This window comes from Heteronotia binoei, chromosome 19 (assembly GCF_032191835.1).
Source record: "Heteronotia binoei isolate CCM8104 ecotype False Entrance Well chromosome 19, APGP_CSIRO_Hbin_v1, whole genome shotgun sequence".
Classification (NCBI taxonomy): Eukaryota; Metazoa; Chordata; class Lepidosauria; order Squamata; family Gekkonidae; genus Heteronotia; species Heteronotia binoei.
The window spans coordinates 6,053,047-6,067,012 of NC_083241.1; the positions used below are offsets into that span (position 1 = coordinate 6,053,047).

Sequence of the window (13,966 nt, forward strand, 5' to 3'; positions counted from 1 at the left end):
TGCCTTCCCCAGTCATCTACACTTTCCCCCCAGCAAGCTGGGGACTCCCTTTTACTGACCTCGGAAGGATGGAAGGCTGAGTCAACCTAGAGCCGGCTACCTGAACCCAGCTTCCGCTGGGATCAAACTCAGGTCGTGAGCAGACCTCAGACTGCAGTACTGCAGCTTACCACTCTGCGCCACGGGGCTCCAAATTGTAGAATTACTTTTTAGCAAAAAAATCAAGCTTTCTCTGCAGTTGTTATCTATGCTACCAGGGTGGCAATGCAAACTTGAAAGGATTCCTCATCTCATTTTTTACCTGATTTAAAAAGATGTTGTGAGCATACTCTTTCAGTGTATCCCTAATCACATTTTCCTACATGATTTCAATGGGTTTTGTCTGTAAATAAGTCGATGGATGCAACCTTACCCATCGTCTTGCTAGTTTGAGATTATTTCCCCTTGGCAGTGTCCGTATCTGAGGAAACAACCGAATACCCCGCACTTTGTGTGTCTAGAAGCTGCTGATGTAGATCTTATCGATACCTGATCTGGAATGGAAAACGCTGCCATCCGATATGGCGTGGAGCCCTTACGAGAAGTTATAAGAGATGTCTTTTGGCCAGTATGCAACAGTGATGCTTCCTTGATGCGGTTCATGGAACGAGGCTTCTAAAGATGGTTGTTCCACAGGTCACATTGCCGTACACTTCCGTGGCGAAGCAACATCGGCGTTGGCTTGTTTCCTGATGCTCTCTGGGTTGTTTTTTTTTTTTAAAAAAAGACCACAGGCATTATATCATCCAAACTTCCTGATCTGCTCTGCTCATAAGCCCAGTATCGATCTTTCTAAGGAACCAAGTTTAAACCACTGACCTTCCCATATGAAACTAGAGTCAAACATAAGAGCACAGAAGAGAAGCAATGTTGGATCAGTGGCTATTAGCCACAGTATATTATTGGAACTGTCTGGGGCAGTGATGCTCTGTGTTCTTGGTGCTTAGGGGGAGGGGCAAAGTGGAAGGGGCTTCTAGACCCACTTGTGAACCTTCTGATGGCACTTGGGGGTGTTTTTTGGCCACTGTGTGACACAGAGTGTTGGACTGGATGGGCCATTGGCTTGATCCAACATGGCTTCTCTTATGTTCTTATGTTGGATCAGGTCAGTGGCCCATCCAGTCCAACACTGTGTCACACAGCGGCTAAAATCCAAGTGCCATCAGGAGGTTCATCAGTGCGGCCAGGACAGGAAGCCCCCCTGTTGCCCCCCACCCCACCCCAAGCACCAAGAATACAGAGCATCACTGCCCCAGACATAAGAGAAGCCATGTTGGATCAGACCGATGGCCCATCCAGTTGGATTTTTTGTCACAAAGTGGCAAAAAAACCCAACAACCGGTGCCATCAGGAGGTCCACCAGTGGCTCCAGGACACCAGAAGCCCTCCCTGTTGCCCCCCCCCCCAAACACCAAGAATACAGAGCATCACTGCCCCAGACATAAGAGAAGCCATGTTGGATCAGACCGATGGCCCATCCGGTCCAACACAGTCAAACAGTGGCCAAAAACCCAGGTGCCATCAGGAGGACCACCGGTGGGGCCAGGACACTAGAAGCCCTCCCACTGTTGCCCCCTCCCAGCCAAAGCACCAAGAATACAGAGCTTCACTGCCCCAGACAGAGAGTTCCAACAATACCCACAGTGGCTAATAGCCACTGATGGACCTCTGCTCCAGATGTTTATCCAATCCCCTTTTGAAGCCCTCCATGCTTATAGCCTCTTGTTATCTGTTTCGTCAGCTGTATTGATGCGGTGAATGTCCCCCGTTTCCCTGTCATTGCTGCCATGGATATAAGAGGCATTTGCTAACATCTGCTGCTTCCTTCTGAAAAAAAGCCTGTAGGCTCTTTGGTTGCAGATGTATCTCCAGTCCGAAAAAGGCCAGAGATGTTTTTTAAAATGAAAGCTGGGAATTCAGAGGACGGTGACGGATTGCTTTAGCTCAGTTGTGCATTCGCCAGTATTTGTATAAATGCCCTCTGGTGGCTCAGCAATGGAAACGGCCTAATGGAAGGGAAATTGTGCCAAATGGGGTGGGACCTATGAAAATATGCACCTTCTTGCCCATTTGGTTTGCTAATGCTCTTGGATCGGTTTCTTTCCTGAAAAAAAGGTAAAGGTAGTCAGACCCCTGTGCAAGCACCAGTCGTTTCCAACTCTGGGGTGACATTGCTTTCACAACGTTTTCATGGCAGACTTTTTACGGGTTGGTTTGCCATTGCCTTCCCCAGTCATCTACGCTTTCCCCCCCAGCACGTGGTACCAAAACCAGGTCTAAGGAAATATGCTAAAGAGGAGGAAAGGCTAGACCAGGGGTGGCTAACCTTGCTTAACATAACAGCCCGGCCGGATTTGCTTAGTTTCCACAGGGCACCCAAGGCTGAAATGTTTGGGTTGGCCTTCGGAAGGTGTCCATATGTTTGGGCTGTTTTAATAGTGGTATGGCGATAGCCACATGTTTTAATAATTTGATGTCAATGTTTAATATTTGTTATTTGTTTTCCTAGTGTTTTCGTGTGGTTTAAGTTGCCACAAGACCCTTCAGGTGAATGGTGACAAAAAAAGCAAATGAATAAAATGAAATTGGATGCCAAGGGGTGCGAGCAGGACTGGTCAGGGGGGCTTAACCAAAGCAAGGTGCAACTAGAAGGATTCAAGGGTTGGAGCACTTTCCCTATGAAGAAAGGTTAAAACGCTTGGGGCTCTTTAGCTTGGAGAAACGTCGACTGCAGGGTGACATGATAGAGGTTGACAAGATTATGCATGGGATGGAGAAAGTAGAGAAAGAAGTACTTTTCTCTCTTTCTCACAATACAAGAACTCGTGGACACTGAATGAAATTGCTGAGCAGTCAGCTTAGAATGGATAAAAGGAAGTCCTTCTTCACCCAAAGGGTGATTAACGCGTGGAATTCACTGCCACAGGAGGTGGTGGCAGCTGCAATCATAGCCAGCTTCAAGAGGGGATTGGATAAGCATCTGGAGCAGAGGTCCATCAGTGGCTATTAGCCATAGCTTATCGTAGGGACTCTCTGGGGCAGTGATGTTCTGTATTCTTGGTGCTTGGTGGGGGGGGGGCAGTGGGAGGGCTTCTAGTGTCCTGGCCCCACTAATGGAGCTTCTGATGGCACCTGGGTTTTTTGGCCACTGTGTGACACAGAGTGTTGGACTGGAGGGGCCATTGGCCTGATCCAACATGGCTTCTCTTATGTTCTTATGTGACACAGAATGTTGGACTGGAGGGGCCATTGGCCTGATCCAACATGGCTTCTCTTATGTTCTTATGTGACTCAGAGTGTAGGACTGGAGGGGCCATTGGCCTGATCCAACATGGCTTCTCTTATGTTCTTCTGTGACACAGAGTGTAGGACTGGAGGGGCCATTGGCCTGATCCAACATGGCTTCTCTTATGTTCTTATGTGACTCAGAGTGTTGGACTGGATGGGCCACTGGCCTGATCCAACATGGCTTCTCTTATGTTCTTCTGTGACTCAGAGTGTAGGACTGGAGGGGCCATTGGCCTGATCCAACAGGGCTTCTCTTATGTTCTTCTGTGACTCAGAGTGTAGGACTGGAGGGGCCATTGGCCTGATCCAACAGGGCTTCTCTTATGTTCTTCTGTGACTCAGAGTGTAGGACTGGAGGGGCCATTGGCCTGATCCAACAGGGCTTCTCTTATGTTCTTAAGGTGGCACCTTACCTGCTAAATCTCGCCTCCCAATTCCTATTAGGCCTTCGTAGAGTCCTTTGGTTGGGTTTTCACCGGCCATAATCACTCCATGAAGCCATATCAGTAGCATCCTATGGCCGTGTTCCCTGTAGCTTTTGGTTCCTGGGGACATGAACCAAAAACCCCCTCCAAATGTTACATCTGGTATTAGAAGAAGACTGTAGATTATACCCCGCCCTTCTCTCTGAATTAGAATCTCAGAGTGGATCACAATCTCCTTTTTCTTCCTCCCCTACAACAAACACCCTGTGAGGTGGGTGGGGCTGAGACAGCTCTTACAGCAGCTGCCCTTTCAAGGACACCTCCTGCGAAAGCTCTGGCTGACCCAAGGCCATTCCAGCAGATGCAAGTGGAGGAGTGGGGAATCAAACCTGGTTCTCCCAGATAAGAGAGCTCTGGCTGACCCCAGGCCATTCCAGCAGCTGCAAGTGGAGGAGTGGGGAATCAAACCCGGTTCTCCCAGATAAGAGAGCTCTGGCTGACCCAAGGCCATTCCAGCAGCTGCAAGTGGCGGAGTGGGGAATCAAACCCGGTTCTCCCAGATAAGAGAGCTCTGGCTGACCCAAGGCCATTCCAGCAGCTGCAAGTGGAGGAGGGGGGAATCAAACCCGGTTCTCCCAGATAAGAGAGCTCTGGCTGACCCAAGGCCATTCCAGCAGCTGCAAGTGGAGGAGGGGGGAATCAAACCCGGTTCTCCCAGATAAGAGAGCTCTGGCTGACCCAAGGCCATTCCAGCAGCTGCAAGTGGAGGAGGGGGGAATCAAACCCGGTTCTCCCAGATAAGAGAGCTCTGGCTGACCCAAGGCCATTCCAGCAGCTGCAAGTGGAGGAGTGGGGAATCAAACCCGGTTCTCCCAGATAAGAGAGCTCTGGCTGACCCCAGGCCATTCCAGCAGCTGCAAGTGGAGGAGTGGGGAATCAAACCCGGTTCTCCCAGATAAGAGAGCTCTGGCTGACCCAAGGCCATTCCAGCAGCTGCAAGTGGCGGAGTGGGGAATCAAACCCGGTTCTCCCAGATAAGAGAGCTCTGGCTGACCCAAGGCCATTCCAGCAGCTGCAAGTGGAGGAGGGGGGAATCAAACCCGGTTCTCCCAGATAAGAGAGCTCTGGCTGACCCAAGGCCATTCCAGCAGCTGCAAGTGGAGGAGGGGGGAATCAAACCCGGTTCTCCCAGATAAGAGAGCTCTGGCTGACCCAAGGCCATTCCAGCAGCTGCAAGTGGAGGAGGGGGGAATCAAACCCGGTTCTCCCAGATAAGAGAGCTCTGGCTGACCCAAGGCCATTCCAGCAGCTGCAAGTGGAGGAGGGGGGAATCAAACCCGGTTCTCCCAGATAAGAGAGCTCTGGCTGACCCAAGGCTATTCCAGCAGCTGCAAGTGGAGGAGTGGGGAATCAAACCCGGTTCTCCCAGATAAGAGAGCTCTGGCTGACCCAAGGCCATTCCAGCAGCTGCAAGTGGAGGAGTGGGGAATCAAACCCGGTTCTCCCAGATAAGAGAGCTCTGGCTGACCCAAGGCCATTCCAGCAGCTGCAAGTGGAGGAGTGGGGGAATCAAACCCGGTTCTCCCAGATAAGAGAGTTCTGGCTGACCCAAGGCCATTCCAGCAGCTGCAAGTGGAGGAGTGGGGAATCAAACCCGGTTCTCCCAGATAAGAGAGCTCTGGCTGACCCAAGGCCATTCCAGCAGCTGCAAGTGGAGGAGTGGGGGAATCAAACCCGGTTCTCCCAGATAAGAGAGTTCTGGCTGACCCAAGGCCATTCCAGCAGCTGCAAGTGGAGGAGTGGGGAATCAAACCCGGTTCTCCCAGATAAGAGAGCTCTGGCTGACCCAAGGCCATTCCAGCAGCTGCAAGTGGAGGAGTGGGGAATCAAACCCGGTTCTCCCAGATAAGAGAGCTCTGGCTGACCCAAGGCCATTCCAGCAGCTGCAAGTGGAGGAGTGGGGAATCAAACCCGGTTCTCCCAGATAAGAGAGCTCTGGCTGACCCAAGGCCATTCCAGCAGCTGCAAGTGGAGGAGTGGGGAATCAAACCCGGTTCTCCCAGATAAGAGAGCTCTGGCTGACCCAAGGCCATTCCAGCACCTGCAAGTGGAGGAGTGGGGAATCCAACCTGGTTCTCCCAGATAAGAGAGCTCTGGCTGACCCAAGGCCATTCCAGCAGCTGCAAGTGGAGGAGTGGGGAATCAAACCCGGTTCTCCCAGATAAGAGAGCTCTGGCTGACCCAAGGCCATTCCAGCAGCTGCAAGTGGAGGAGTGGGGAATCAAACCCGGTTCTCCCAGATAAGAGAGCTCTGGCTGACCCAAGGCCATTCCAGCAGCTGCAAGTGGAGGAGTGGGGAATCAAACCCGGTTCTCCCAGATAAGAGAGCTCTGGCTGACCCAAGGCCATTCCAGCAGCTGCAAGTGGAGGAGTGGGGAATCAAACCCGGTTCTCCCAGATAAGAGAGCTCTGGCTGACCCAAGGCCATTCCAGCAGCTGCAAGTGGAGGAGTGGGGAATCAAACCCGGTTCCCCCAGATAAGAGTCTGCACACTTAACCACTACACCAAATTGGTCAAATGAATCAGGATATAGGATCCCGTTTGAAAGTTACACATTCGTCTATCCTGGTCGGTCTATGCTTCCTTCCTGCCGGAGAGATGCAGAGAAACAGCGGGCCCCTCGGATGCAAAAGATAATTCTCCCGCTCTTTGCTCGGAAGGCAAACCAGGTGCAGAGAAACCTCTTGGACCGTGTAAATAAGCACTCCGCAGTGCACAAGCCAATATACCTGCCCACTGGTGTTCAATGGCTCGGACGTGGGCTTCGGTGAACTTCCAATAAAGTGCCAACTTCTTCCACTCGCCGGGGCGGAGGTATTTGGTAGCGAGCCTCCACAGGACCGAGCGGATGTGCTGCGTCTCCAAGCGGTGGTCTTGCTTGAAGGTTAAGTGCTTGGCTACCCAGGAGTCCGAGTCGCTGTTCAGGTTATCCTGCAAACATTGTTGTTTTTTTTCATTTTTAAGCTCTTTGATAGTATAGACAACCAAATAAATTACAGTGACAGTCTCACATGTCATTTTCAAACCGCCACACAAAATATGCTATTACGGATTCTTGTTACGACAAATTGCAGCAAGTTCACTAGACAATGAAACGAAAGCCAGTCTTCAGTCCCAGATGTTTGAGATTCGCCAGAAAAAAAAAAAAGCATGTATCCAGGCTGACCATGTATTCATCACACTATGTGACAACAGATTTACCCTCAAATCGCTCCACCCAATCTGTAATTTTGTCCAGCATAAAATATTTTCAGGTCTTTAAATACCACTGGTGCAATGCTGGGATATTAGGAGACCGCCAACTTGTAGCTAATACATTCTTTGCTGCTATTCATAAAGTCGAGATGAGGTTTCTGTCATATCATCCGCAAAAAAAGACTTGCTTTGATGTTGGCTCCTCCTACACAAATACCTTTAATGTGTTGGTTTCTCTTCCCACCCCTTCCTAAAGTCAATTGCTCCGATTCCAACCCGTCCGATTCCAGAGGCAGAGCAAAGCAGGCGAGGCCGCCGCGCCGCTGCCGCCTCTTCTCCGCTCGCTGTGGCTGCTCCTCCGAGATGGGCTCAGGCTGAGCCCATCTCGGAGGAGCAGCCACGGCGAGCGGAGAAGAGGCGGCAGCGGCGCAGCGGCATCGCCCGCTCCGAGACGGGGCGGCTGGCCACGCTCCCCGGTGCCGTTTCCCCCCTCCCCCCTAGCTCCACCCCAGTGTCTCCTGGCTCCACCCCCAAAGTCTCCTGGCTCCACCCCCAAAGTCCCCAGATATTTCTGGGGTTGGACTTGGCAACCCTACTTCAGGGCTATCACTCTCTCTCCACTCAACTCAGGCCCGTAGCCAGAAAATTTTGGGTGGAGGGGTCTGGGAGATAAAAAACGTGGCGGTGGTGGGGCCACGGGGCTCCAGCAGCCAGCCCGCCTGCCCAGCCCCAGCTCCCTCTACCACTTTCTTGCTCTCTGTTGCTCTCTTGCTCTCTCCCTCATTCATTCCCTCGCTCTCACTCTCCCCCTTGTTCTCTTGCGGTCGCATTCTCTCCCTTTTCCTTGGATCCTGCTGGCCCAATCAGAATGTATTGGAAACCCTCCAACAGAGGGGTCAACAGAGGGAAGGGGGGGGGGGTTAAATACAGTGGCTTCCCTCCCCTCCCCCCGAAAGAGACTGAGTGCTCTGGAATATCACCTACCTTCTCCCACTTATAAAACCTGTCCGCTTTGATGATCATGTCGGCCAAGTTGATGTGGTTGCCACGAGCAGCGATATCCAGGGATGTCTTCCCTTGCTGGAAGCAGAATTAGAAGGAGATCAACCCCACAATCACACTAAGCCCTTAAAGGGCAATTGGAAACTCCAGTTCGTTCGTGTCGAGGTCAGGCAAAACACGCAACGCAGCGCCCACTGCCTGAATTCAGTTGAAGGTTATCGAATTCAATTCAAGTTATCGAAGTCAATTCAACGTTCCGTCTATCATCTACTAGGGTTGCCAAGTCCAATACAAGAAATATCTGGGGACTTTGGGGTGGAGCCAGGAGACTTTGGGGGTGGAGACAGGAGACATTGGGAAGCAAGGGTGTGATGAGCAGAACTGAACTCCAAGGGAGTTCTGGCCATCACATTTAAAGGGACAGCACACTTTTTTAAATGCCTTCCTTCCATAGGAAATAATGAAGGATAGGGGCACCTTCTTTTGGGGCTCATAGAATTGGACCCCCTGGTCCAATCGTTTTGAAACTTGGGGGGTACTGGGTCGAGGCACTAGATGCTATACTGAAAATTTGGTGTTTCTCCCTCAAAAAACAGCTCCCCCAGAGCCCCTGAAACCTCCAGATCAATTCCCCATTATACCCTATGAGAATCGATCTCCACATAGGAAATAATGAAGTGCTCAGCAGACTTTTCCCCCACCACACACCCCGTTTCTGGTGACTCTGAAGTGAGGGATTGGCCTCTCTACTCACGAATTGCTGCCAACTTCTCCAAAGTAACACAGACACACCATCCCAAGAGGAAGCCTTTCAATCGGAGACTGAAGCCTCTGGAGGTGGAAAGGCACATGGTCCTGTGGGAGCGGGGCTTTCCCCCGCCGGCCAGCTGATTGGGGACAGGAAGGAGCCTGGGGAAGCGGAAGAACCCCTGCTGGGACCTGGGGATTGGCAAGCCTATCACCTACAAAGCCCTTTCATGTGAAACCAGGCCTTAAAATTGTGAATTAGGGAGGGAGGGGTGGCGAGGCCCTGCACAGCCCGGTTGCTAACAGGCCGCGGACCGGAACTGGTCCACGGCCCAGAGGTTGGGGATCCCTGTCCTAAGACACTCCTGGACTCAAACTGAGCTATTATTATACATAGAATCATAGAGTTGGAAGATACCCCCACGGTCATCTAGTCCAACCCCCTGCACAATGCAGGAAACTCACAAATACCTCCCCCTAAATAACTTGGTTCCCTAACAAGCTGGGCTCCACTTCCCATGGCAGCCATTTTGTTGTCACTCCCACAATCCTGTGTTAGAATTCCAGAAGTGCCCATAGGGACCCCTGTGCTACTGCTTGAAACACAATTCCTTTCACCAGCGCCTCTTCATAGGTTCAGTGGCCGTCGGGTGCCAAAAGTCCTCAAACGCCTGGCAATTTCATACCCAACAGGTTCTTCCTGCGTGCCAGACACATCTGAAAGTTTGCACTCTAAGTGGTTCTGATAACCAGAAGAAGATGAAGATGATATTGGATTTATATCCCACCCTCCACTCCGAAGAGTCTCAGAGCGGCTCACAATCTCCTTTACCTTCCCGCCCCCCCCGACAACAGACACCCTGTGAGGTGGGTGGGGCTGGAGAGGGCTCTCACAGCAGCTGCCCTTTCAAGGACAACCTCTGCCAGAGCTATGGCTGACCGAAGGCCATTCCAGCAGGTGCAAGTGGAGAAGTGGGGAATCAAACCCGGTTCTCCCAGATAAGAGTCTGCACACTGAACCACTACACCAAACTGGCTTTCCAGCCAGCATGGAGAGGGATATAGATGCAGAACTCAGAAATATCTAGAATACCAAAGTAACAACTCTGTGTTCTGACACTTATGCAATGGAATTTGTATCAATATTAATCATGTATGTACAAATCACAAAGAAAATTATTATAGTCCCCAAATTTCAAAAGCAAGGCAACAACGTGAAAATTTCCTTAAGCAGCCATCATCCAAATTCAGTCCATGGGAACATAAGAAAACTACTCTTAAAAATATTGAGACGAAGACTTAGAACAGGGGTGGGGAACCTTTTTTCTGCAGAGGGCCCTACGGATATTTATAACATCATTCGCGGGCCATAAAAAATTATCAACTTAAAAAACAGCGCTTCGCCGAGGGAGAACGATTCAGGCTGGCAAAATTAACGCAAATAGTTGTTTTTCTATTTGAAGTCATGTGGGGAGAGCCTAATCTGGCACACACACACACACACACACACACACACACACACACACCCAGCCTGCTGCCCTAGGCAAATGATTAGGTCCAGGGCTTTTTTGTAGAAAAAGCCCAGCAGGAACTCAATAGCATATTAGATCACATCCCCTAATATTAGCATATTAGGTTATACACTCATCAGCATATTAGGCCACACCCTCTGGGATAATCAAGTGTCAAACTGAACTGTGACGGTAACTTTTCCATCCCCTGCAGCAATTCTGGCCGGCCAGCCAGGCCCCAGGGAGGCTGCCGCCCAGTACATCTGGGCCCTGTGATCCCTGCCTGGCCCTGGGGAGGCTGCTGCACAGCGCGGCTGGGCCCCACGATCCTTACCGGCCATCCAGGCTCCAGAGAGAGGCTGCCACGTGACTCGGTTCGGTCCAGCAATCCCCGAGGGCCACATCAAGTGACCTCGAGGGCCATATATGGCCCTCGGGACAGAGGTTCCCCACCCCTGACTTTTTTTTTTTTTTTTTTTAGAACATCGAGTTGTCACTTCGTTGTTCGACGAGGATTTTCTGCAACAGGACGAATTTACCTTATCTGTTCGCTTTAAGTTCACCCCAGTGATGAGGATCATCTCGGCGATGTCCTGCCTGCCGTGTTCTGCAGCGATATGAAGAGGACTTTGCTGCCTCTAAGAACGAACGGAAAGCAATCTTTGTAATTATTCATAGGAGAGTGGTAAAGCTGCAGTGCTGCAGTCGGAGCCCTCTGCTCACAACCTGAGTTCGATCCCAGCGGAAGCTGGTTCAGATAGCCGGCTCCAGGTTGACTCAGCCTTCCATCCTTCCGAGGTCGGTAAAAGAAGTCCCCAGCTTGCTGGGGGGAAAGCGTAGATGACTGGGGAAGGCGACGGCAAACCACCCCGTAAAAAGCCTGCCGTGAAAACGTTGTGAAAGCAATGTCACCCCAGAGTCAGAAACGACTGGTGCTTGCACAGGGGACTACCTTTACTTTTACCTTTTATAGGAGGTAAACTAAAGACAGAATACAGGTACGTCACTAATTAAAACGATGGCAATTCTTTAAAAAGGAATGGAAGCTAACAAATGGACATTTCCTGAGCTGGAGGCTAGCCCAATCTCAGATTCCGGAAGATAAGCAGGGTTGACCCTGACTAGTATTCGGATGGGAGACGTCCAGGGAATACCAGGGTTGTGACACGGAGGCAGGCAACGGCAAAACCACCCCTGAACTCCTCTTGCCTTGAAAACTTCAGGGGGCTTTCAATTAGCCTGGAATGAAGACCCCCTTAAAGACATCCCCTCCTTCTTCGTGGCTGAAAAATCCGGGACTTTTATGTCAATTCCACTGCTAACTTTAACATTCAACTTCAGTTCTTTAAAACTATGTCGAGATGGTACCTTTCCCCCAGATGGCTACATCAAATAAACCAGCATATTAGTCCACTTTGTTGGGAAAAATTGTGGGTCTCTGGGAACATTTCTGCATTGCTGGTGGGAGCGTCCAGTTAGTTCTCAGTTATTTCTCAATGATATCACTCGACAAATCTCCAAAATCACTTCACAGTCATTTTCAATGACACCGGAATTAATGCTCCTAAATTTGTGGGATGATTCTTCTCATACAGTCTCGCACAAAGAGTTGACCATCATACTTATAGCGGCAGCAAGAATTACTATTGCTTCAGTATGGAAATCTCCCTCACCTCCTTCATTAAGGGTCTGTGGTATGATAAAGTTTGGGATCAATTTATCATGCATAAAATTGTGACATTTGCGAACCACAACTTTTCGAATTCAGAAAGCGCTCATACCAAGTTTAGATCTATTTGGGCCCCGATTTTTTAAATTTTATGTCAGAACAATGTATTCTTCCTTCCAACTACACTTATCATTCTTGGCTTCATTTTTAGTTGTTTAAGGTCTGAGAGGTGCATGTCTGGGTGTATTATTTGGTTGGCTCGTATTTAGTTCTTATTTCTCTGTTCATGCTATTTTATGCAGTATTTCTTCGGGCTATTTTTTGCAATGCTTTTGAATGATATAATTTTATGCTCTTCAAAGGCATTTGTAAGTCAAAGATCTTTGTTTTTAATAAAGATTTATTTATTTAAAAAAAAAACTTCAGGGGGTCATCATAAGCCAGCTGTGACTTGAAGGCACTTTCGACCACCAAGTGAGCGTGTTCAAAGGACGTGATTCCCTTTGAGTGCTGAAGGTCCTGGGTTCAAATCCTACCAAAACAGCCTTAATAATAATAATAATAAATTTTTATTTATACCCCGCCCTCCCCGCCGAGGCAGGCTCAGGGCAGCTTACAAGGCATGATATAACAATGTCATGTTATGACAATAAAACAAAATAATGCAATCGATAAAAATAGGATAATGCAATTAAATACAATACGTAAGTTAAGTAATTAAAATAACTAATCTAAAAACAGTATCGCTTAATGGTGCTACAGTCTCAGTTTATACAAGATGGCTTGATGTTATAACCAGGTTTCATCTTAAAAGGCTAGTTGGAAGAGGGCGGTTTTGCAAGCCCTACGGAACTGATTAAGATCCCGTAGGGCCCGCACCTCCTCCGGTAGCTGATTCCACCATTGGGGTGCCTTTATAGAGAAGGCCTGCTCCCTAGTTGTTTTTAGTTTGGCCTCCTTAGGCCCAGGGATTTCCAGAAGGTTTTGTGAACTAGATCGCAGTCCTTCTCTTATCCTTGCCCCTTCTGCAGTGTTGGAACAAAAACACTGACCTGTCCTAAGTTGGTAGTTGTAAGGATTGCAAAAGTTAACAGATACTAAGCCGTTTGAATCCTGTGAATCCTTTACATGTTTGGGAGGGTATCATGGTTACCTTTGCAATCTGGTTCGATTGTATTGTTTTGTATAATACCATCCTCGTTCGCATTGCTTTTAATATTATTATACCAGAGGTGGCCAAACTTGCTCAACGTAAGAGCCACAAGACGTGAACAAATATTACAAACACATGTCTTTCTTAAAACTCTTAATACTTTCTTTGCGCAGAAAGATAAAATATGTATGTGTACACTGTGCAACACAACCATGCTAGGAGACATTAAAAAAAAGCTGGGAATAACAGTCCCCAAAAGACCAACACAGGGAAAGGTTAGGGAATTATTTTTTGGCACCAGTGAGAGAAGGAAACACACATGTACCATATAAATCACTGACCACCATTTGCATCACTTTGCACTTCTCTTTGCCTTGACCCCAAGGTTAGTAAATACAGCTCCTACAAGAGTTATGAAGCTAAGGGAGAACCCTGCACTACCCTCATCAATTCTGTCCCTCTTTCCAGTAGCTCCTTTGGTTCTTGCATTCTCTTTCCCCACTCCAGGTTTCCTCTGTGGAAAAGAGATTGCAAGCCTGCCTATTTCCCCCTCCTTCCCCAATTCGCATACAGCAGAAATTGCCTACCTCTGGGTCAGAGGCTGACTGAGGTCCCAATGCTAAGCATGCTTACTTGAGAGTAAGCCTGCATTAAGTTCCTCCTTGACCTCTGGGAGCCATACAATATGTGTGGAAGAGCCACTTGTGTGTCCTTGCTGCATTGAGTCTCAGCAAGAAAGATGGACTATAAATGGAGTGAGTGAAATGAAACGCTAACAGCCTGGGCTTCGATCCCCACTCTGCCAGTTGTGCTATCTCCGTCTAACCTACCTCGCAGGGATGTTGTTGTGAGGCTCAATTAGAGAAAGGATCGACA

General features: G+C 49.2%; 1 protein-coding gene across 1 annotated transcript in view; it reads right to left on the minus strand.

Annotated features, from left to right (window-relative positions):
- Window positions 1-417: 417 nt before the first annotated feature.
- ANKDD1A (ankyrin repeat and death domain containing 1A) overlaps window positions 418-13,966 on the minus strand; it is a 61,488-nt gene continuing 47,939 nt past the window's right edge. The window contains exons 13-17 of the mRNA XM_060260338.1: window positions 10,808-10,906; window positions 7,993-8,088; window positions 6,543-6,744; window positions 3,741-3,872; window positions 418-738 (exon numbers count right to left, since the gene is read on the minus strand). Coding sequence (XP_060116321.1) covers window positions 677-738; window positions 3,741-3,872; window positions 6,543-6,744; window positions 7,993-8,088; window positions 10,808-10,906 — 591 coding nt within the window. The 3' untranslated portion in view covers window positions 418-676. The remainder of the gene's footprint in view (window positions 739-3,740; window positions 3,873-6,542; window positions 6,745-7,992; window positions 8,089-10,807; window positions 10,907-13,966) is intronic.